Source organism: Botrytis fragariae (assembly GCF_013461495.1).
Source record: "Botrytis fragariae strain BVB16 chromosome Unknown tig00000795, whole genome shotgun sequence".
NCBI lineage: Eukaryota > Fungi > Ascomycota > Leotiomycetes > Helotiales > Sclerotiniaceae > Botrytis > Botrytis fragariae.
Window position 1 is genome coordinate 871,019 of NW_023501011.1, and position 21,159 is coordinate 892,177.

At 43.9% G+C, this 21,159-nt stretch overlaps 8 protein-coding genes across 8 annotated transcripts; 4 read left to right on the top strand and 4 right to left on the bottom strand.

The window, feature by feature from the left end:
* Positions 1–662: 662 nt before the first annotated feature.
* Bfra_007187 (uncharacterized protein) lies at positions 663–3,848 on the bottom strand (the record flags this gene model as incomplete). The annotated part of the gene is made up of 4 exons (XM_037337560.1): positions 663–2,824; positions 2,879–2,948; positions 2,994–3,505; positions 3,569–3,848. The coding sequence occupies 4 exons, from the start codon at positions 3,846–3,848 to the stop codon at positions 663–665; spliced, it is 3,024 nt and encodes a 1,007-aa protein (XP_037186940.1).
* Positions 3,849–7,575: 3,727 nt separating this feature from the next.
* Positions 7,576–8,588, top strand: Bfra_007188 (putative glycine-rich rna-binding protein; the record flags this gene model as incomplete). The annotated part of the gene is made up of 7 exons (XM_037337561.1): positions 7,576–7,641; positions 7,702–7,774; positions 7,842–7,969; positions 8,023–8,249; positions 8,317–8,340; positions 8,404–8,436; positions 8,491–8,588. The coding sequence occupies exons 1-7, from the start codon at positions 7,622–7,624 to the stop codon at positions 8,586–8,588; spliced, it is 603 nt and encodes a 200-aa protein (XP_037186941.1). The 5' UTR covers positions 7,576–7,621.
* A 414-nt stretch (positions 8,589–9,002) lies between these two features.
* Positions 9,003–10,436, bottom strand: Bfra_007189 (putative glutathione-specific gamma-glutamylcyclotransferase; the record flags this gene model as incomplete). Its single annotated transcript, XM_037337562.1, has 3 exons — positions 9,003–9,178; positions 9,287–9,702; positions 10,366–10,436. The coding sequence occupies 3 exons, from the start codon at positions 10,434–10,436 to the stop codon at positions 9,003–9,005; spliced, it is 663 nt and encodes a 220-aa protein (XP_037186942.1).
* Positions 10,437–11,576: 1,140 nt separating this feature from the next.
* Bfra_007190 (putative calcium binding modulator protein) lies at positions 11,577–12,826 on the top strand (the record flags this gene model as incomplete). The annotated part of the gene is made up of 6 exons (XM_037337563.1): positions 11,577–11,617; positions 11,672–11,690; positions 11,749–12,100; positions 12,173–12,548; positions 12,684–12,712; positions 12,768–12,826. The coding sequence occupies 6 exons, from the start codon at positions 11,577–11,579 to the stop codon at positions 12,824–12,826; spliced, it is 876 nt and encodes a 291-aa protein (XP_037186943.1).
* Positions 12,827–14,561: 1,735 nt separating this feature from the next.
* Positions 14,562–15,693, bottom strand: Bfra_007191 (putative nucleoside-diphosphate-sugar epimerase protein; the record flags this gene model as incomplete). The annotated part of the gene is made up of 3 exons (XM_037337564.1): positions 14,562–15,071; positions 15,135–15,363; positions 15,467–15,693. 3 exons carry the CDS (start codon positions 15,691–15,693, stop codon positions 14,562–14,564), a joined length of 966 nt encoding a protein of 321 aa, XP_037186944.1.
* Positions 15,694–17,435: 1,742 nt separating this feature from the next.
* Bfra_007192 (uncharacterized protein) lies at positions 17,436–18,010 on the top strand (the record flags this gene model as incomplete). Its single annotated transcript, XM_037337565.1, has 3 exons — positions 17,436–17,572; positions 17,637–17,868; positions 17,924–18,010. The coding sequence occupies 3 exons, from the start codon at positions 17,436–17,438 to the stop codon at positions 18,008–18,010; spliced, it is 456 nt and encodes a 151-aa protein (XP_037186945.1).
* Positions 18,011–19,833: 1,823 nt separating this feature from the next.
* Positions 19,834–20,076, top strand: Bfra_007193 (uncharacterized protein; the record flags this gene model as incomplete). Its single annotated transcript, XM_037337566.1, has 1 exon — positions 19,834–20,076. The coding sequence occupies one exon, from the start codon at positions 19,834–19,836 to the stop codon at positions 20,074–20,076; it is 243 nt and encodes an 80-aa protein (XP_037186946.1).
* Positions 20,077–20,359: 283 nt separating this feature from the next.
* On the bottom strand, positions 20,360–20,846 carry Bfra_007194 (uncharacterized protein; the record flags this gene model as incomplete). Its single annotated transcript, XM_037337567.1, has 2 exons — positions 20,360–20,686; positions 20,769–20,846. The coding sequence occupies 2 exons, from the start codon at positions 20,844–20,846 to the stop codon at positions 20,360–20,362; spliced, it is 405 nt and encodes a 134-aa protein (XP_037186947.1).
* Between the last annotated feature and the right edge of the window lie 313 nt (positions 20,847–21,159).

Here is a 21,159-nt window from a genome sequence, read left to right on the forward strand (position 1 = left end):
TCCGTGGTCGGTGTTGGGTGCACATACTATCAGAGAAATGATAAGAAAACAAACAAACGCCAGAGCGAGACTAAGCTCCTTTGCATTCTATTTTCACCGGCGACCCATAACCTAATATGAGCCAAGCTTCAATCAATCGCCGAGAATAGTAAATTCATCGGAATGCGATATTCAATTCGATCTTTCTAAGTGGATGAAAACGAAAACAAGGGATTTGAATGGGATTTGAATCATTTGATATGCGCCCCACCAAACTCAGCCTTGTAGATCATATGATCACATGATGTCAGTATATACGGATATTTTAGGATTTTGCTGTAGCGGTTTTTTCCGATCATAGGGGGCGTTGGTCCTGAAAGGAATTTTTTGTCATCAAAGGGTCATAGGAATGAAATTTTCAAAACATAGCTCAAAGTCAAGATAAAATTGGAGATCATAATGATCGTGAGTACATTATGGTCAAATTTTATCTTGAGTATGAGGTGCAATACAATTTAGTCCTAATCTTTTCGATTCTTCTCCTAAATCTGCTCATGTGCTAATAATATATAACATCTCGACAAATAAATCAAGACATATAGATAGAATGACTCCAAGATACTCATGTTGATATCGCTCCGCCTAGTCTTCATAAAGAATAATACAATCGGTCTCCATCTTCTTTAGTATTGAGGATTTGGTCGCCAAAATCTCTGCATTAAAATATTATCCGAGGCATTCCCGTCCTGGCCTTCATCTAGTTCTCGGTATGAAGGAAACGAAAGACCAACCCATTGATCACCATGATTTTCGATTTCATATTGTTCTTGTATATCTTGCCGATTCTCAATCCAAGGTTCCTGAAAGAAATGATTGTCACTATCCCAAGGGTTGCATTCTGTCCTTCGAACATCTTGAATTTGGTAATCATTGGTTCGGAAATCGATATTGTAGCGAAGTCCGGCCAACTCGTATCTCGATATTGAATCCTGATACATGTTTGCTTCTTGAGGCCCAAGCTCACGGAGATCACCCATATAACGGCGACTCTCAAGGACGTCTTCCACACCGTAAGCTATTCCCTGTTCCGTTTCTAAATCATCCCAGTTTCCTTTATACCCTTCCATACCGCAGTAAGGTTCTTCCACTTCGTAGAATCCATATTCTTCAAGCTTTTCATTTGAAATATCATTCGTAATCTGATCTTCCTCCTGCTCCAGTTCCATTTGATGAACATAAAGTGACGGAACTCGAATAAGGGGTGAACGCGGGGTAAATGAAAAATGCTGCCTTGAAAGACCATGATAATTTTCGTGTTCTCTCCTGGGCAGAGGCTGGGTTGAGAGTTGCAAATTATCACTGCTTGAGTTGATGTGTGAAGTTGTCCTTAAAGATGTAAATGCTCTGCCATTCACATTTACCGTTCTTACCTCCGGGGGCTGCTTTCCCTCTTCATCCGCCATTTCAGTCTGGGATAGCAACCTTTTGCTGATATTACTGGTATTTTCTCCTCGTCCACCATATCGGATCTGCTTGTCATGCTGGAATTGGGAATTTGTCTGCGGAAACATCTTTTCGGATACTCGTGGCTCAACTACGACAGTCTCTAGTCGCTCACTGTCATTCGTAGGGGATTCGTTCTTGCTCATATCTCCCTCCCCGCTTGATGGCTGAACAGGAGCAGATTCTGTTCGCTGTATTTCTTTTCCTGAGATACTGGATATTGACGAGTGGGATTTTTCTCGACTTTCGTCACTAGCTTCCCGGATTACTGGGAGGGTGGTTGATGGGCGTTTAATTTTAGCATTGCGTGCCATTTGTTGTCGGGTAAGCGGTGTTGTTGTAAGTGCAGTCGTTGGCTTCGCATGATGTTCTGGTGATTTGGAAGGTGATCCAGGTTCTTCCCCCCGGTACCAGCCACGATTCGGATCATAATACTCAATAACAGTTCTACGGAGTCCCTTGTCGCGAGCCTCTACTGCAACGGGATTGCTCCATTTCAAAAGCGGTTCCTCGATTTTCTTTTGCATTTGCGACGGAAGTTGAAGCAAACAATCTGATTGCTGGGAATTTAGAGGTCGACCAGTCTCATGGGAACTGATAGCAGAATCCGTGCCCAGGCTAGAAAATTCTCTGCTCGTCTCGACTAGACTGCCTATAGTAGATATGATATCTTTCCCTCCTGACCCATGTAATTCATCATTCATAGGCTCTTGAATATTCGACTTCCGTCGACTTGAACTCTCTATACCTGTATCCTTGAATATGCCCGTTCTTTCGATAGAATTTCGTATTGAGTCCGGCGTTGCACTCATTTGCCTCTGACAACATTGTTCTCTTGCTTGACGTAAGGCCATAGTAGCACCAGGGGAGTGCTGGGACTCTGACCATGTCATAATGGTATCTGTAGCTTTGGAATGCACCTTGGAATTGCTAATCTCCTCAGAGTGATGTTTGGGGGTAAGTTTCTCGGGGAATTGCAATTCGTTGGGTTGTACTTGCTGATTGCCAGAATCCATCAACTGGCTTCTTTTCTCATCAATACGAACCTCCGAATCCTCTGTATAGTACCGATATCGATCATCTTCGCGGTCTCTCCTCAGTTGTCTCTCATATAAAGAGACTTCAAATATTGAAGTTGGAGAAGTGCGATGGTCGATAGTGGGATTATTGTCTCTTGCTGGGGTCTTGGATGGTTTAAAGAATTCTGCTATCTCATCTTGCGCTCGCGCAGCCTTTTTCTTCTCCTTGACACGAATTTTAGGAACCACAATGGAACCGTTGACCTGCGAATTCTTGCCAGAGCGTTGAAGGAATTCCATTTCCGAGAAAGCGAGGTCGGGTACTTACGAACAGGTTAGCAATTCTCTTCAAAAGGCCTGATACTAATGAAACCTACGTCCTCGTCGTCTCGGCGGAGAAGAAGCTCTGCCATTTTGAAAGATACCCGGGCCATTTGAAGGGCGTACCTGGCGCAATCAGTTCCTGAACCCCGAGGCCAAGGATCTACTCACTATTAAACGGTCTTTGCCTATCTTGTTCGAAGCGAAATTGCTCATAAGATCGTTACTAGCCTTTCTTGCAGCTTTTGCTCGGTCTCCTCTCTTCTCACGCCTTGTTCTGATTGGCTTATCTACAGCTTCCGCTTTATTGCTTTTCCTTTTTGTGTCATACCGATCTTCTCTTGTCTTATGGCGCGCTCTTTTCTCAAATATTTCTTGTTTTGGCTGCATCACAGAAGATCTGGACGAGATAGAAGTTATACTTGACGACACGTTCCTTTGATGTTTGTGAGATCGAGTTGTTTCCTTGACATGACCACGGTTGGCGGTGTTTGACTTTTGAGGGATTTCAGTTCGTTTATCTACCACTGTCATCCTTGAAGCTTCGAGTAAGGAACTATCAGATGATGCGTGCTCTTCATAAGACTTCGGCCTCGGATCTACGGTGCTTCTACTCTTCCCATGTCTATGTGCTGTATGACCATAACCCGAATACCTTGGTCTCTTCTGGGGGCGACCTGAGTCTTGAAAAGATGTCAGTGCATACAATCATGGGAGACTAGCATAAACAAGGACTGCTTGTTTACCTATTTCAGTGTTGAGTTGTTTTGGCGGTTCGATAATGTCCTCATTTTGAGTCTGCGCAAGCCAGTTGCGAACATAATCTTTGTCCGCAGATAGTTCATTTTGATCTCTAATTGCGAGTGGTGGTCTTTGTTCCACGGATCCTTTTGGAGAATGAATTCGATCATTTCTTGGACTTGCGCTATGGTTATTGTAATGCTTGTGGTGTTTCCGCGAGTCTACATGTCCACTTCCGTGCTCATGGGCATGTCTGCGCTTGCGAGAATGATGATCGCCTTCCATTGGCGCAAAAGCAAATAGTTGAAGGACAGGATGGATAGTAAAGGGTGAGCTTTTTACATTGTGAATTGAAATTAAATGAACGACTCTATGAACTTCCCAGGACGAGATGGATGATGAACTTAGTACTTACATTGTGAGTGATTCATCTTCCCAGCTTGGGAAAGGGAAGGTATTGTTGACAAGTGAAGAAGTGGAAGGTACGAACCTACCAAATTTGCACCTAGGTACGTACACTCACATTAGAAGAAAACGCTAGGGAACATTGCCTGTCAAAGTAGACAAATCGCTCAACCTGTCGTAAATACACTTCCATCTCCATAAACAGCCCCTTGACATTGCGTTCCTTGAGGGAAAGCATATCAAAGAATTTCCAGACTCATCACCACATCATCATCGTTATCATGTTTCGCTACTGTTGAAGACGTTGATTGAAGCTGTCTCCTAATCCCTACCAGCAGCCTTTGATTTTGTCAAATCACATCAAAGAGCCAAGCTATTCCTAAGACTCTATAGAAGTTGACAAGAGCCGCATACCTTCAAAATGTATCAGCAGCGAGGAAGGATAAATAGCGGTGTGGGTAATTGCAGCCCTATCCTGCACATGTGCAAACATCAAATTGCAACAACTTTTCCGTCCAACTTTTTGATCAGCTGTAAAAGAAGAGATTGCGATAATGTTGATCTTAATCTCACTGTCGTCTACCCATCACCTGATTGGAAGAAAATGCGAGTGCTGTTGTGAGATGTGAGTTATCACGATAATCATCATACCTATCACAACTCTTCGAGGCTTCCACGGGTAGGATTTGTTACACCAATATCCGCTGTATGTCTACCTTCATCAACGATATAAAAATCTGATTATCTAGCATTTTCGTACGACCACTGCCACGACTCCCCGCATCAAATTATACGAATGAAAAGGCATTATCCAGATTCATCATGTCCCCATCCGTCCGGCCTTGACCACCCGTAAACTTTAACTTTAGACGAAGTACAAGTTGTTTATTTTCATGACATACATCGGCTTACGAGCGCATTATACTTCATTCAAAGCGTCGCATTGAGTTCTAGATTTGTCGGATTCTAATGTGAACATTTTTCGGAAGGAGAAGCGTCCCTTTTGGTAGAGAATCCTAGATCGCTATGCATCTTGCCGAATGAACATGTTATTTGAGTATAGCTTTGTGTGCACGTGGGTTGAATTTGATGCATGTAAGTTCCAAGGGTTGTCTGGACTCTGTATGCGGGAGATCGAAGATGGTGGAGACATTTAACATTAACAGCATGATTGTGGGATAAATGGATGCTTTTTGCGAATTGAATATGAAGAGGATGAGAAGGATGCGAAGGATGCAATGAAAGATTGAATTGGGAAGCTCTAAACCCATGCATGTACTGCCAATGGATGGATGTGTGAATGGATGCGTCAACGAATATGTGCGAATGAATTGAACGGGTTTCGTTGATGTTGTATTATTGAAAGGGAAAACTCGGTTGATTGAATAATAAAAAAGGAAATAAGTTCGTGTTCCATTGCTCTGTCCCATATCAATCATTCTTTGGTGATGGGGCAGTGGGACGGTATATTCGTGATTCATGCAATGCTAGTAACTCTTTTGATGGTTCTGATGGTTCTTTGGGTATCGATCCTCAACCGCATCCTCATCTACCTCCTCATCTTCAGCTACCTACGACTCCGAGCCAACCGGTACTAGATAATCCTCGATGGAGTCTTTCCTCGTTCCACCGTGAATGCACCACACCATCTCAGAGCTGCAAGTTAAAAATGTGGCCACTGACAAGAACCGTTGGTCGGAGTTTGTAGTTGTGCACAGTGCACGGCACTTGGACTATTTTAGAGTGAGAGCTCCACCGAAGACCCTTGAATCAAGTTTTACCCCACCTCAATCGATAGCAATGGATAGCAATCGACAGCAATCGACAGCAATCGATAGCAATCCTGGACCCAAGCTCCTTGTGATATTCACACCGAATTCATAGTCTCGTCCCGTCGTGTTGTATACTCTGCAGCTATGCAACTGGATAGCTTCGTAGCTTCATATCATCTTACTACCCATACGGTAGCATCTGCATGTCTGCAGGTTGGGTCTTTGGGGATCATGCATATGATAGGATGTTGGAATTCATACTAAATAAAGCTTACGAGCTATCGTATCATTCATCGGATGGGAAGTTGGAAAGCTTGGAAGAGCTATTGGATGGGCTATTCAGAGGTGGGTATTGACCAAGGTCGTCGAGAAGAGCACAAGAATTCCACCAGAACATCTGGCCTTTCGCTATAGAAGGGTCGAAGGATCGACCTAGCTATGATTTGTCCTCTTTCTATGGATTGATCGCATGAGAACACCGACTCTGAGGCATGGCACTGTACATATCTAGGTGGGTGGATTGCGACATATCAATGCCGAAATTCGGAGATTCCTATACCTACCTAGGTACCTACGATCTGATTCATTATCCGGTCCAGGCAATTCTGATACATTCCTCAAGATCAATGTTGGGCAACAAATGTAAAAGCCGGAGGAAGATCTCTTATATCAATTAGATAGCCAAGCCAAGGATAGACCACAGCCAAAAGACGGACTGCTTGGATCCAACCAACAAGAAGTGTAAGTCAAAGCAAGGTTTCTAGCAAGTCAGCCATGCGCTTTTCCAGCCGTCCACTGAGCATCAAGGAAACTTTCGTCTTGGGCCTCTTCAGCCAATGTGTGCATGGCGGAATAACTTGACAAAAAGACTGTCACACCAGAATCATACAGCTACCTACCTAGACATCTGTACTGGTGGCCCGAAGTGAGAAGTGAATAAATAGATGTAAAGACGATTCAACATCCTTTTTCGATTCCAAATCGAATATCGGCCTATTTCTTGTTGAACGTGGATTTTCAATTGGTTGAAGATCTAGCATAGACAACAAATGAGTGAAGCATTCATTGAAAATCCAAAGCGGTTGATAATGTGGGATAAAGCTTGAGCTTGTTTTTGTTGTTGAGAACTGGAACTTGGTAAAACAGAGATGATCTAACTCAATCGGGGGTGGACCGTGAGCCCCCGTCAAGGTGTGGTGAATTCAAGGGATCGAATCAAAGGTCAAGCTCGCTCATGGTATCGCCCTTCATCTTCTTCTTCCTGGACGCTAGTGAATCTTATGGGAGGGGCAATAATAATCATATGCAGTCTCTTTCAATTCCCCCGCTTTGCGCTTAATAGATCAGAAATCTTCCCTACCTACCTCAATTATCTTCCACCCTTTCTTCCACCACAACTTCCTTCCTCTTCCTTACAAGTTACAACCTCGACGCAAAATACCTTCTTTCGCGATTTACCTTCGCACTCTTACATTTTATCAGATCGCACTGTCATTTCAGTCGTCCGATTGAATAATACCTTTCCAACGATCTGTTATTTACGTCTCAGACCCGACACCCTTCACCAACCAACAAACAAAGAAATCTCGATATTTCACTCCAACTCGACACTCTAATCCTTCAAGAAGTTCGTCCGATTCTCCTGCTTGTGCTAGCTGACTTAACTGTCTTTTGCGATTTTGATTCCAAATTCATTCCATATCACCCTTCCATTCCATATTCTCCGCTTTGCGGATTCCTGTTTTTGCCTCGATGTATCTTTCCTTGTGTGTTCCGTCCGTCTCTCGTATACACAACTTCCGCCTGAAATGGCGCGATTCTTTTTGTGTGAATGCGTGCGGACATTGAGACTTTCAGCCAGGTTTTCGAGAATTATCTATCATGTCTAAATTATTCATTGGGTAAGTCCAAACATTCCATCCAAACCATCACTTGTCAGATTGACTAACATTCTCAATTAGTGGCCTTGCTTGGCACACAGATGAGAACGCTCTCCGTGAGAAGTTCTCTGAGTTTGGAACTGTTGAAGAAGCAGTATGTTCTACGCTCCCCTCATCGATAAGCTCAACTGCAGGATCAGAAACTGATATGATTAATACAGGTTGTTGTCAAGGACCGCGACACTGGTCGTAGCCGTGGCTTCGGCTTCGTTCGTTATGGACAAGGCAACCCTGACTCGTCCCCTGAGGCCGATGCTGAGAAGGCTATCCAAGAGATGAACAGTGTTGAGTATGTTTTGTTCCCATATTCAAATTCCTAGACACAAGCTAATATACATATAGATTCGATGGCCGTACCATTCGTGTCGACAAAGCCTCCGAGCGCGCCGGCAATGACCGCTCAGGTGGTGGCGGTGGCGGATTCGGTGGTGGCCGAGGTGGTGGAGGATATGGTGGAGGCCGTGGCGGCGGTGGATATGGAGGTGGTGGTGGAGGATACCAAGGTGGTCGTGGATATGACAACAACAACTCCGGTGGTGGTTACTCTGGAGGTGGTGGATACAGTGGAGGTAAGATTCCCTTTGATGATTTCTCGTTCAATGGTCGCACGAGCTTTACTGACGGTTTGTGATATAGGTGGTGGATACTCTGGTGGCGGAGGTAAGCGATCCTGCTCGACCAGTCTGTCGTGAACATTTTGAATAGCATTTACTAACAATTGAGATGATAAAGGCTACAATGGTGGTGGTGGTGGTGGTAAGTTGCACCGTGGATATTCTTTAAATTAACAAGTATACTAACTGTCTATAGGCTACTCTGGTGGTGGTGGCGGTGGATACTCCGGTGGAGGAGGATACGACCGTAACCAAAGTGGTGGAAACGCCGGAAACTGGGGAGGAAACCAATAAATTGTTTTCGACTGGGCGGCATTCTTCTCTTCTTCAAGGTCTCTCATTCTCCGAGAAAAAGAAAAGTCAGCCTGGGGTTCTCAGCGAAGGTTTTTCGTGGGGTGGATTTTATGATGTTGTCATCTTTTTCGATAGCAGCTTAAGATTTACCTTGTGGTTTCTGGCAGCGGTTCTGGTCTGGCGAGCAATACTGATGCTTGCATGGAGTTTGGAGGGGGTTATCTTACCTTGCTCGATCACTTTTTCTTTCTAACATCTGACAAATGTTTTTCAAGTCTGCCTGTATTTTCGAGTCACGATCATCTTGATCAAGCTCTCTTTATGAAAGACTGCATATCTCTGCAGGTCTTTATGGTTTCTATGGCAAATAATACCCCAAAAAGGGAATGAATGAATGAATGGCTCCTTCACGCGTTACTTTTCAGTCTCCTCCTGCTCATCTGTGCTTGTAACCTTCTTGAGCTCATGATCTATATCCTCTGTGTGACTTGCTTCTGCTTCTACACCTCCTTTCCTCTCAGCTATCTTCCGAACCCTATTCGCCAGGTCCTTGATATGATCATCACCACTCTCAGGACTCAGTTCATCCACTAGATTTATTAGCATGGTAATTCGTCTCTAATGCAGATATATATAATAGTGACTAGCATTGAAACTATACAGAAAGCAAAACCAAAATGGAAATCAAAGCAACATACAAGCAACATCCAAACTCAGAAGATAATCACGATTCAAACCACTCGGGCCTTCGCTTCGGAAGATATGTTCAGCCAGTTCCTGCGGATCTTGAGGGCCGGTGAATTGAGGATTGGAGGGGGTGCCTATGTAGAGGAGGGTTTGAATCGGTTGTTGGTGGGTTTCGTTGGAGGAGGCGGCGGGATAAAATTCGGTGTAGTGGATGGTGTAACCATTTATTTCTCGGATGTCGAGATATTCGCGGACTTGGGCGACGTGGGATGAGGGGATGTGGTAGGCGACGCCCCAGGTTTTTGGGGGAGAGGAGGAGGAGGGGGATGGGGTGAGAGAATGCGGATCGCGGAGGGTGAGCCAGTGGGAGTGAGAGATTAGGGTTACGACGCGGCCTGGGGAGGAGGGCGTGCCGCGGTGGTCTTCGCTAGAGGGGGAGTTAGGGCGGATGGGGAGGGGGAGGAGAGGGAACGGGGAGGGGATAATGAGGAAAGTGGTGATTTATTTACCTAGCCTGGATATTTACCTGTTAGCTAATTCCCTTATTTACATGACCTCATGCATAAAGCAAGAAAGGAAATAGTTTTGTGAAGGAATGAGAATCCTCAAACTTCGCTCTTACAAACCAGGTACGTCAATCCGAGAAAGGGAGAAAAAGGTACAAAAATCTCATACCTGCCAAAATCTCCGCACATATCCTGTTACATAGCCTGGGATACGACGATCTATTTGGGGGGTTTGTCAGGGAACTAAGATTTGGGAATTGGGGTTTGGGGTTTAGTGTTAGGTTTCTGTTATTTAAGGGGAGGGGTGGGTTTTGGGAGTAGGTAGGTAGGTACTGGTAGGTAGGTACTTTGTCCTTTTTAGAGGGAGGTTAGGTATCATATCATGTGAGTAGATACCTGGGTACGTATCTTGAAGAGTACAGTATAGGACAAAGGACGGAATGAAGGAGATTTCTAGATTACCAAAATGTGGAGGGGGTTTCCAAATCAAACTCCTGTGGTTGGGAAAGTAGGTTAGCTGGAATCTGGGGATGTTATATACTTGAGGAGGTCATGGAGAATAAGAGGTGTAAGGGGATAGGTACCCGTATCCGAATATCCAGAATTCGTTCTCGGGATTGGTGGAGGGGGAGGGAGGGAGAGAGGTGTCGCCCATGGTGCGTATTGTGCGTATTGAGTGCGTATTGGTTCGTATCGATTCGTATTCGGGGACTACCCTAGATGGTTGAGACAGGAGAGGGGAGGAGGGGGTATTGGTATTTGTGTGTGAGGTGAAATGACAATGAGCGACGAGCGAGGGGTAAAATAGTTTTATGTTTCAGATGCGTTTTGAGAGTAAGGGATGATGATGATGATGCACTTGGGTAGAACGGAATGATCAGTTGAGTAATGCCGATGGAGGTTTGCATGTATTTCCACTTTTTCTCCAGATGCTTTGATTGAGATTTATAATATGTGTTGCGTGTACGAGTACGAGAAAGTGGAATACATATTACCAAGCCATGATAGGTATAAATGATGACGACCTTATACTCTGATACAGATGTATAAAAATGAACTCGTCGAATTACAAAAAGTTTATATCCAAGAGCGTGAGTAAAATAGCAGGTGACGCTTACGTAAGGTCAGGTATTGATCGCAACAAAGTTTACTTTGCAGGAATTGCTCACCGGGGCGCAAAAATCGGTACATGTCAGGTACTCATGTAGATGGGAGAGAAGAAAAGCAAAGAGAACCCGAGAGCGCATGATGTCTCTTGTCAGTGTCAGTGTCAGTCAGTCCATACACTCCTGCAGTGGAAATGTCTTTTTTCTATTGCTCACCAGGGCTCCAAAATACTCACATCAAGTATTGGCATTCGTCATTCTTGGGCTTTTAGAACAGCTGGGTAAATCACTAAGGATTCTCAAAGACCTCTCAGCTCAGCCCCACGAATACATAAGAAGACTCCTTTCTATCCAAATATATCCGGGACTCGTTGTTCTCTCCATACTTCCTCTTTTGACGATACTTTGACATCAAATTAATTCCATAGGGAATTTTTATTCGGCAACTCTTCCGGTGATCACTAGGTACCTGAAATTAGATCCACCATCGTAACGCTCAGCCTACTCGCCGCGTCAAGGGAACTTTTTACTTACACGGGCCCCTCTAATCGCTCGAGCTTCAATCTTCAATCTTTCTTAACATCTAACTTACCACGAAACCTCACAACTTCATTAAATAGTCGACAACTAAAGAATACTTTGTCGCGAGACATCTCTTACAATCCATACTCTTAAATCAATCAATTAAGATGGCTTACAACAGAGCTTTCAACCCAGATTCGCTACCTGCGTAAGTCCATTCTCTCCCCTCCAGATTAGAATCAGGCTGACCCAAACCCCACAGATTCGCAGAGCCAGAACGAGTACATTTGTCCCTTTCCCCAAATCGCATCGCATAACCACCACTGACTCACACAATAGAAACATGCACAATCCCCCGCCATTCAAGCCCCCATTCACAGCCAAGCGCAACAAGCCATGCACGGCGCACAATACGAAAACCGTCCCCCGCCATCCCTCCCCCAAACCATAAATCCCAACGGCCACAGACCATCCGATGGTCGACGACTCTCTCCCCAAATGCATCCCCCAGGAAACTATGGCGCTTCCCCTCCAGGTCGCGGCTATGCTTCTCCTCCGCCAGGTCAATTCCAACCTGGTAGGGTTGCGCCTCAGACAAGACCGGCGCAACAATCTAGACCTCCTCCTTCGCCTGCTCCTCCCGGTGCGGATCCCCAATTGTGGCCGCTGTTTCAGGCTGTGGATAAAGATAGTATGTTTTTACCCTATCCTACCTCTCCATCTAAAATTCAAAAACCAAGGACTAATCACCCCCGCCCTCTAGGAACCGGCGCCCTCACCGAAAAAGAGCTCCGCGCCGCTCTCGTCAATGGCGATTGGACCGCCTTCGACCCTTACACTGTAAAAATGATGATCCGCATGTTCGACACCGATCGCAGCAACACGATCAATTTCGAAGAGTTCTGTGGATTATGGGGATTTCTCGCGGCGTGGCGTGGATTGTTTGATCGTTTCGATAAAGATCGTAGTGGGAATATTAGTTTGGATGAATATTCGGAAGCGCTGGTGGCTTTTGGTTATAGATTGAGTGATAGTTTTGTGGGGACACTGTTTAAGGCTTATGATAAGAGGGCAGAGGGAGCGATTAGTTTCGATATGTTTGTGCAGAGTTGTATTAGTTTGAAGAGGATGACTGATGTGTAGGTTTCTTCTTTTCCATTTTCTGTTTCAATCTCTTTTGAGATGGGTCTAGGATGTTATTCGGGTCCTGTGTCTGCGAAAAGAAATTCCTGGGAATTCTGAAAGTGGATTGCTAACATGATGTTTTGAAATAGCTTTAAACGTTACGATGATGACCGCGATGGTAAGTCATTTCGCATCTGTCTCTTGACCCATAAATATCTGATCATTTCCACTAGGTTACATTACGCTCTCTTTTGAAGACTTCCTCCTAGAGATCATTCGACAGAAGTATTAAGCTTTGTGCATTTTTTTTTGGCTCGGAAGATATATATCTCATGGAACTGGGGAAATGGGTAAACAGATGGTTTTAGCCTCAGTATACAGCGACGGGAAATGGTGAAGAGAGGAACTTGTCAGTGCGAATTATAAGTTGTGGTGAGGTTGGGAGGGATGTGGAGGAACTTGATGTGTCTAGATTGTGTAGATGCTCATAGGAAATATGATACCCATGGTTTTTGCAGTTGTGGTTTGGTTGAGCTCGTTGGTGCTGTGTGGTGTGTGGGAGCATGTTGATAAGTGAATTAGAGTAGAGGGGTGATGACGAATTCGAGAGGCTTGCATATTCTTCAATGTATACATAAGTATCTCTTTCATTTTTTTTCCTCTTTCTCTTTTGTTTGTTAATATCCAAGGCAAAGAAACCCTAGACTTTTTCCCCCTTGAATCGGAGGAGGAATCTGGTACATACATACTTGCCACCAATATCTATCGTATCCGACTCTCTAAAACGAGATAGATAGATAGATAAATAGAATAGATATATCGTTGCACGAAATGCAGGAATCAAAAAATCAGGGGGTTCTCGTTTAAGATTTTGGATTATTGGGTTGTGGGTGGATGGATGGAATGATGTACAGGGTGGTGTATGGGATGATGTATAGAGTGATGTATAGAGTGAAGGTGAGGTATGTAAATAGAATGATAGATGGGTGTGAGTAAATGGAGTAGGAGATCAAGTGATTCTGGTATGATTGGGTGGTGGGAGTTTGGTTTTGTTGTGTTGTGTTGTGTTTTGGTTGTGAATTTGGTTTGGATTGAAGTTATTAGTTAGTTATTGGTGTTTGTGGGATGGGCTTGTGGGTGTAAAGTTGTTGGATTTGGTATCTTTTTGAGATTGTGGAAATATGTGGTTTTTTATAGCTGGGAGTGGGAGTGGAAGTGGAAGTGTGATGATGGTGATGGTGATGGTAATGGTGGTACTTATTTTTCTATTTTGTAGAGATGCAAGTCAGAGAATTATCAAGCGATGTACTAGAGTTATGTTGTCTATCTGTGAGTGAAGTTATGCTTAAAGCCAGAAACCTATAAAAGCGTAATATGATGACTCAAGTTGGGCATCCAGAGAGAGGGGGAGTACCTGATATAGTTGAAGTCTCAGACCTTGGTCGAAAATGCTGGAATGGGAGGCTTTGGGTGAGATCTATGGATATTGAAATTCAGTGAGATGGGAACATAGTGTGAGTATTGAAAAGGTTGACCATAGTTGGGTGCGATAAGTTGTTTGATTTTTCAGTTGTGTTATGTTGGAATTATGTTTAAACTTAAGCAGTGTCGGAAGTGTGATTGAAGCTTGAAGTACTGAGGGCTCAGATACATATGCAATCGGGTGAAACTGTTGAGATTGGGATTGGGATTAAGAGAACCATTCGCATGCTTTCTATGTCTGCGGTCGAATTTAATGTCAATCCTGTTGCGATCTGAGCATGTTATTCAAGGGAGTTTTGACTTGTTGTTGGGGTCATTGATTAGGAAGTAGAATCATTCAAGCGGTGCTTCAATGCACGAGCATTCATCTACTCCAAAATTGGAAAGTCAAGGTGACACTTTCTTTAAGAATAGAGGATGGAACTAGGCTTTCATAGAGCTAATCATCTCTGCTGATAATATATTTATATTGCTATGGATAGCACTGAAGTGCTACTGTATAACGCTGTACCGATATATAAATACGGTGTGTGAAGGTAGGCTTCTCAAACGGGTTGAACCGTCTGTTCTGCCTGTTTACCCGTCTCTTCTTCTTGTTCACCCGTCTCTTCTTCTTGTTCACCCGCATCTTCTACTTGTTCACCCGCATCTTCTACTTGTTCACCCGCATCTTCTACTTGTTCACCCGCCGCTTCTGCTTGTTCACCCGTCTCTTCTGCTTGTTCACTCGTCTGTTCTACCTTTCCACCTGTCACCGAGCCCTTTGGGCCTTTGAGCGCCATTCCCCCAATTCTGATCAAATCCCTATTATGGAGAGTTTCTGGGTGATTACCCGTGATAGCTCTGTCCAGAAGCGCAGCCGCAACTTTGTCTGCCTGAATTCTTGGCAGCCGGCCTTTGAGACCATCTCGGACCCATGATCCAGCAGTATGCACCATCTCTTTCAAGATATTGCCAGTCCTAGGTCGTACGATGCGTCCCGGCTTTGCGATACATGCCTGCACTTGTCCACCGAGATCTTCCGCGGAACTCAAAACTCTTTCCTCTGCGAGTCCCTGCAGATATATAGTTAGGACTATTATTTAATTCTCAAAACTCCATATAAGAGATTGACTCACCTGTATCGAAAGTGAAGTCGGAACTTGATTCGTCCTCTGGTGTATGGCTTGCAAAGCGCTCACGTAAATGAACCGAAGGGGTGTTACTCCAGGGGACGCAGGGTTTTCGAAATGTGCTTCCCGCCGTCTCACCATCCATTCCACGCCGTATTGAGTTTCGTTGAGATATTTCACTTGGTCGTGATATACGTTTAAATATCTCGGTACCTTCATGATTGGTTTAATGTTCCTGCAGTTTTGAGTCAGAATCTGAGATAAACCGTGAAGGTGTGTCAACTAGTCCCAGCTGCTATTCAACAGTGAAAGAATTTGATTAGGAAATATGTCTATACCAAATACAAGCACCCGTTGCAGAAGCATCGATATTCAGTCTCTCCCAGCCCTCATTGTATTCGGGAAGCGCGCACGTCACCAATTTCGAATGGCCACTAGGTTCTTGTGGTGAATCTGTATCATGACCCGATATAGCTATGATAGATGTGATTTCAATGTTGTCAAGAGCTTGTTTGACGAGTTCCTGCCCAAGTATGTCTGTCGAGCCGACAATGATGAGCTTCATGTCGGAGGGTGGTGTTTGTTGGAAGTGATAGTAAAAAATACAATGTTTTAATGAATAAAATGATTGCTGAAGATAATTTTGTTTGAAGAAGATGTTTATTAAAGATGGCAGTGTTGTTGTTGAGGATAGGTTTTTGTTGAAAAGTAATCTTTATATACTTCTCTAGCAAGCGCATTGATATGAATTCTTTCCAGGAAAGAGCCGATGACCATCCAACTCCTCCATACCGACTGCTCTAGAAAATTTAGATGGGCTATGAAGTCGCGCCTGCCTTTTTCTGTAAATCACCCGGCTTCGGGATGATAAGCAATAATATAACGTGCAATCTTTTCGAGGTCGATGAATTTGATTCCTCGTACGAACCTTGTAACATTTGTCAAACTGCACGGTTCCTCCTTCTCTCAGGTATTACTCACTCCCCTCATCGCTTCTTTCTCTTCGTGCCATTGAAAGCCACTCTTTGTTTTCCAGTATCGCATTGTTTCATTTGTCGCACATCTACAGGCAAGGCAGCGTGTATGTAGTTGCAAGTAAACAATATGTATATATTTTCACTTTCGCTACTCATGATTGCTGCTGGATCTGAGGCTTATGTATTTCAGTCGCGCGATCGAGTGTGAATTGACTATCTCTGTTCCAAAAAATAAGTAGGCCGTATCGCCAACAAGGTTGACGATGTAAAAATTGCGGTCCGTATATAACTCGCTTACACGGGTAGCCCCGCATAAGGAATATTGATTCTTCTTTTCGACAAGAAACCTACCAAAGTACAATAATGACCTCGGGAATTGCCAATAGCAGGAACCAATACCAGAGGATCACATGATATAAGTTCTTGGTTTGAAAGTTTCACTTGACATCAGATGCTAGTATGATGTTGATGATAGCTCTAGACACCTAATCTAGTATCAGACGAGAACGAGGATTCGGTGCTAATCTTTATCGGAACATTCGAATCGTAGTTAGACGATACTACACGTAAATTAATCTCTGTACCTACCTAGCTACCTAGTTATATTATACGTCCTTTATATGAGGTTCATCTACTTGCAGCCTGGAAACATGAAGCTAGATCGGCATTTGCCGTCATGTTGAATTGAAGCCGGTTAGAAGCCGTATCGGAATCACCTTGTGAGTATCGTTCACCTTCAACACTAGGACATGAGCAAGTACTCGGCATAATCCACGTGGTAATAACTCACACCAAGCCTCAAATTTCAGTTTAAACGCACGCAATTAAGACGAATCTCTCAAATTCGCCCAATTTGCAGCTGCTACCCAATTAGAGTATATCATCTACTCGTCCATGAGCAAGTTCTCAGTATGCTCCACATGTTGACTACCCACTTTGAGCCGCAAATCGAACGATTCTGTGCTGCAACTCACAGCAAATGAAGAAAAGATCTGGATGAACCCCTCAGCCCGACTCCGATATAAGCCGAGATCCTATCAAAACAATCCATCTATTCCTGCATAATGGAATTACAAGAGTGAATGACTACCCGTTCAGGTGATTAGAATCCCACATTGAACTGTACTCCAAGACTTCAGTGAACCTCCAGATCTGAGGAACTCGGCATAAAAGCTACGCCTCTGTCCCTCTTGCTTCTCTTTCTTTTTGTGAAAAAACACCTTTGTCCATCATTCTACCCCTCTTCCACAATCGTGCGCTATCGCAGTACTAGCATCTTACCACGCATTCATCAATCTTCATCCCAACCAACATTACCCCTTCATTGAGCATGTCCGGTCTTATGCCTTCCGACGATGAAGATGAATACGGAAACATCATTCGCCGTGCCCCTGTCAAGTATTCTCCACGTCTGATGAATCGCTCTCCTTCTTCCGAGCCTCAGCCAGCAAAGGACTATGCCTCTTGGTGTTGACGATTATTCGTCAAGATTGTCCGTAAGTACATTTCTGATCTTCTGTTGCACATCTAGCTCTAAATATTTTCAGCCAGAGAGCGAGGAGCGGGAGCGTTTAGAAGAGATTGAAGATACCAAGCGAGCAGTCAAGGAGAGAGCTGAGGAGGACGAGGCCAATCGCATCGCTCAGACTGAGTTGGGCTGTCAAGTCGAGGAGAAGAAGGCAGTCAATCTCCAGCTTCAGGCCGACTCCGATCACAGAGCTGTTACAAATCGTGTTACCAAAGTGCTCCGCAAGACATCCATTGTACGTTCCCCTTCTTGAATCCATGTATTTCAAACTAATGCATTGTCCGTCATAGTTCGAGCCAAAGTATGAGGCTGAGAATGGTGAAGGAAGTAGTAAAGGAAGTGGCAAAGGAATTGGTCGTGGAAATGCGAAAAAGTGACGGTAGTTTGGGGCTTGAGAGTTTGGGCGGTAGACTCTACTTTTAGAAACTTGCACATAACGGTCTAAATTGCCTATATAGCAAACTTGCATCATAGCGCGTGGCGTTGAGTGAAAATGAGATAACATTTTATCTCGCAATCCTGATTCCACTTCATGTTGACGTGGTTTACAAACTGGGTTTTGGGTCGCGCGGCCGCCTGAAGTGAATATTCCCTCGCTCATAGTGGATCGCATCACCAATTAAGTCAACGGTATTGCCAAATTTATATAAGTCGCTTACCGAGCTCCACGACCATCACAACCAAAAAAAAAATGACTCTTGCGAAAAGAGATAAAACTCAATAGAAGGAGAGACAAAAAATGCAAAACTTCAGGCCGAAGCCCTAATGTTACAATTATCCATCTAACTCGTTTGACAGGGCACCACTCGGTAACAAACGCCTTAAGAAAGACGAAGGCAACCGGCCCACCAGTACTGGCAAATTCCTTTTCTGTCATTGAATTAATGGAAGTTAACGAAGTGTTTGAAAATATATACTATAGTTTCTCATTAGCGAAGCTCCACGTATTAAGACCAGAAAATGGTAAGGGGCCACTAACACCAAAGGTTGGAATGATGGCGCGCGTGAGGCACGAGGTTATGTTTGTTATTGAATCAGCTATATCCTTTGTACCAACTACTTATCTGAGAGTTCAGAATGGCGACGATATGGGTGGGGATATTTTGACAGCCACCATACAAAGAAGTCAATTATCAAAGAGAAAGTGATCTTCCGCTTCAATGGAATTTGCTCGTAATTCGAAAGAAGAAACCAATATTCACATTTATCACGGCATAAGGGAAGGATTGTCAGCTGTGCTAAGGAATTTCCGCAGTCTAAGTAATATCTTGAGGTCAGGCAGGTCGTTCGGAACATATTCTCTTCAAACACTCGATGATGCATATACCTCTCCCCACGGTTATCAATTCATATTATCAGTAAATCCTCTTTTAATCTCAAGTCCCTCCCTCTGGTGCAAGATCACAACCCATTGTTCTGCTGAATTTACGTGTGCAAACTGCAGTTTTCTTGAGCTTTGAATTCAATGTCTCAGTATATTGCCAGCTCTCAATGAGGATGGGGTTGGAAACTAGCTAATTTGACTTTAAATATCTCGCTGACTACCGCAGTAAATAAGCTATGATTTTCATACCGTTGAGTGTTTACCTTGGAAGTGGAGTGATATCTCATAATTTGTGGAGATGGGTTCTTAAGCGAAGGGGATAGGATGACAATATACATGCAGCATCGAATCACTTGCACGTTAAAGATTTGCATCAAGACGCACCTTTTCATAATGACTGAATATCCATTCAAAAATAAACTACGGTAGCACAGTAGCAAGATGCCGTAAATCCTCAAAGAAGGCCGGCTTTGACCGTACTTTGATATCCAGCTTCTATTCGGGTCAGAAAAGCCACTCCTACGGCTGACTTTTCTGCTTTCCTATCATGTACCTCAACTCAATGAATCATCCCAGATTTTTTTCCATACTGCCGTGCAGTACTGTATACACAGTACCCAAAGAACAGTTCAGCCAAACAACTACTAGAGCAGTGTTTATGACTGTTGGAAAAGGCTACAAAATGGCCCAACTTCTTGTCATCTTCTCTTTCTCTCTTACAACATCACAAACACCCGCATATCCACTGCACAGCTTCCAAGCGTTCACACAGCGTGTACATAACTGCCATTGAGTATCAAGACACGCACCACACCGCGCCACACTCTATCTACCACTGTCACTATCCCTATCAACCGAAACTCACCAACACACAAGATGAAGTCCCAGGAGGTATCCAACAAAGGCCAGCCTCATTCTCAACCAGCCAAAGCTGAACAACCAAAGGCAGAACCCAAAACAAATCCAACAGCTTCCAAGAAAGAGCCAGCCAGACCAGATCAAAAAAACCCCACGACTCCCCGCAACAAAAAAGAAACAGACAAATGTCCTCGCTGCGGAGGCACCGGATTTCTCGCTCAATGTCACTCTTGCAGTCTCGGGACAGGAGTTGGATTGTGATCGATGAATCGTGGCAGTTGGGAGGAATATACGGAATCGGCGAATCTTGTGTATTTCTGCGAGATATTTATGCGAAACTGGAGATGGTCTGAGATGGTAGGGATGTATGGGTTTTATGTATTTTGAGCTTCTTGGTCGCTAGTCAATACGAATACATTGCATGCGCGCTGCTGGTGTTTATTTTCGTTCATTCAAGGTTTGGACGACTTGGGGGATTCGTTTATTGGGTTTGGTGCACGAATAAACCATAAAAAGACATTCGTTTCACCATTTGATTATATCCTCATTGTGATTTCTCGCATATCTCTACATTTACTTTACTCATCTCATGTCCATCTCCAAATTCATCTCTGGCTTCATCATCTTCTTCGCCATCCTGATCGTCATCTCCATCATCGATCGCTCTCTTCTCCCGATATCCTTCGAACATAGCTCCACTCATCTTCACTTTCTTCTCCTCCATCACCAACGTTCCCATCCCCTCCGCCAACACTTCTCTCTCCTTCTTCTCTCCTTTCGCCGACTCCAATTCCTGCTTCTGCTTCTTTCTCTTCTCTCTCTGATTTTTTTTCTTTGCGGCAATTCTCTCTTCACTCTTCTTTATTTGTTTCTGCGAGATAAATTAGCCCTAGCCTCGCAAAAAACCAAGCGTAGATATACTCATGCGAAAACGATGGGAAAGTACAACTTACTGCGAGATTAATCTTCCCCCTCTTTGACAGTGGTCGCTTTTCCGCAGAAGAGCTTTCGGATTGGGCGGTGGCTTGCATTGTATAGCGAATCCAGTAGCGAGGCAACGAAGGGAAGGAGTGTTATTATTGTTGTTCTTGTTGTTGCTTGGAGAATATATGTTTTTTTAGATGCGAATAGGAAAGTTTTGATTACCAAAGGCTGTGGTGGTAGCCTCGTTACTTCATACGATAATACATAAATAAGATTCACTCTCAGTGTGCAGATTCAAACATGCCTTTTTCTTGTTCTCATCTAATTTCGAAGTAGAGTAACCTCAAAAAAGTTTACGCGAATCGATTCTTCAAATAAACTCAACGACTCCAACAAAAGATTTTAAGTTATTATCTCATT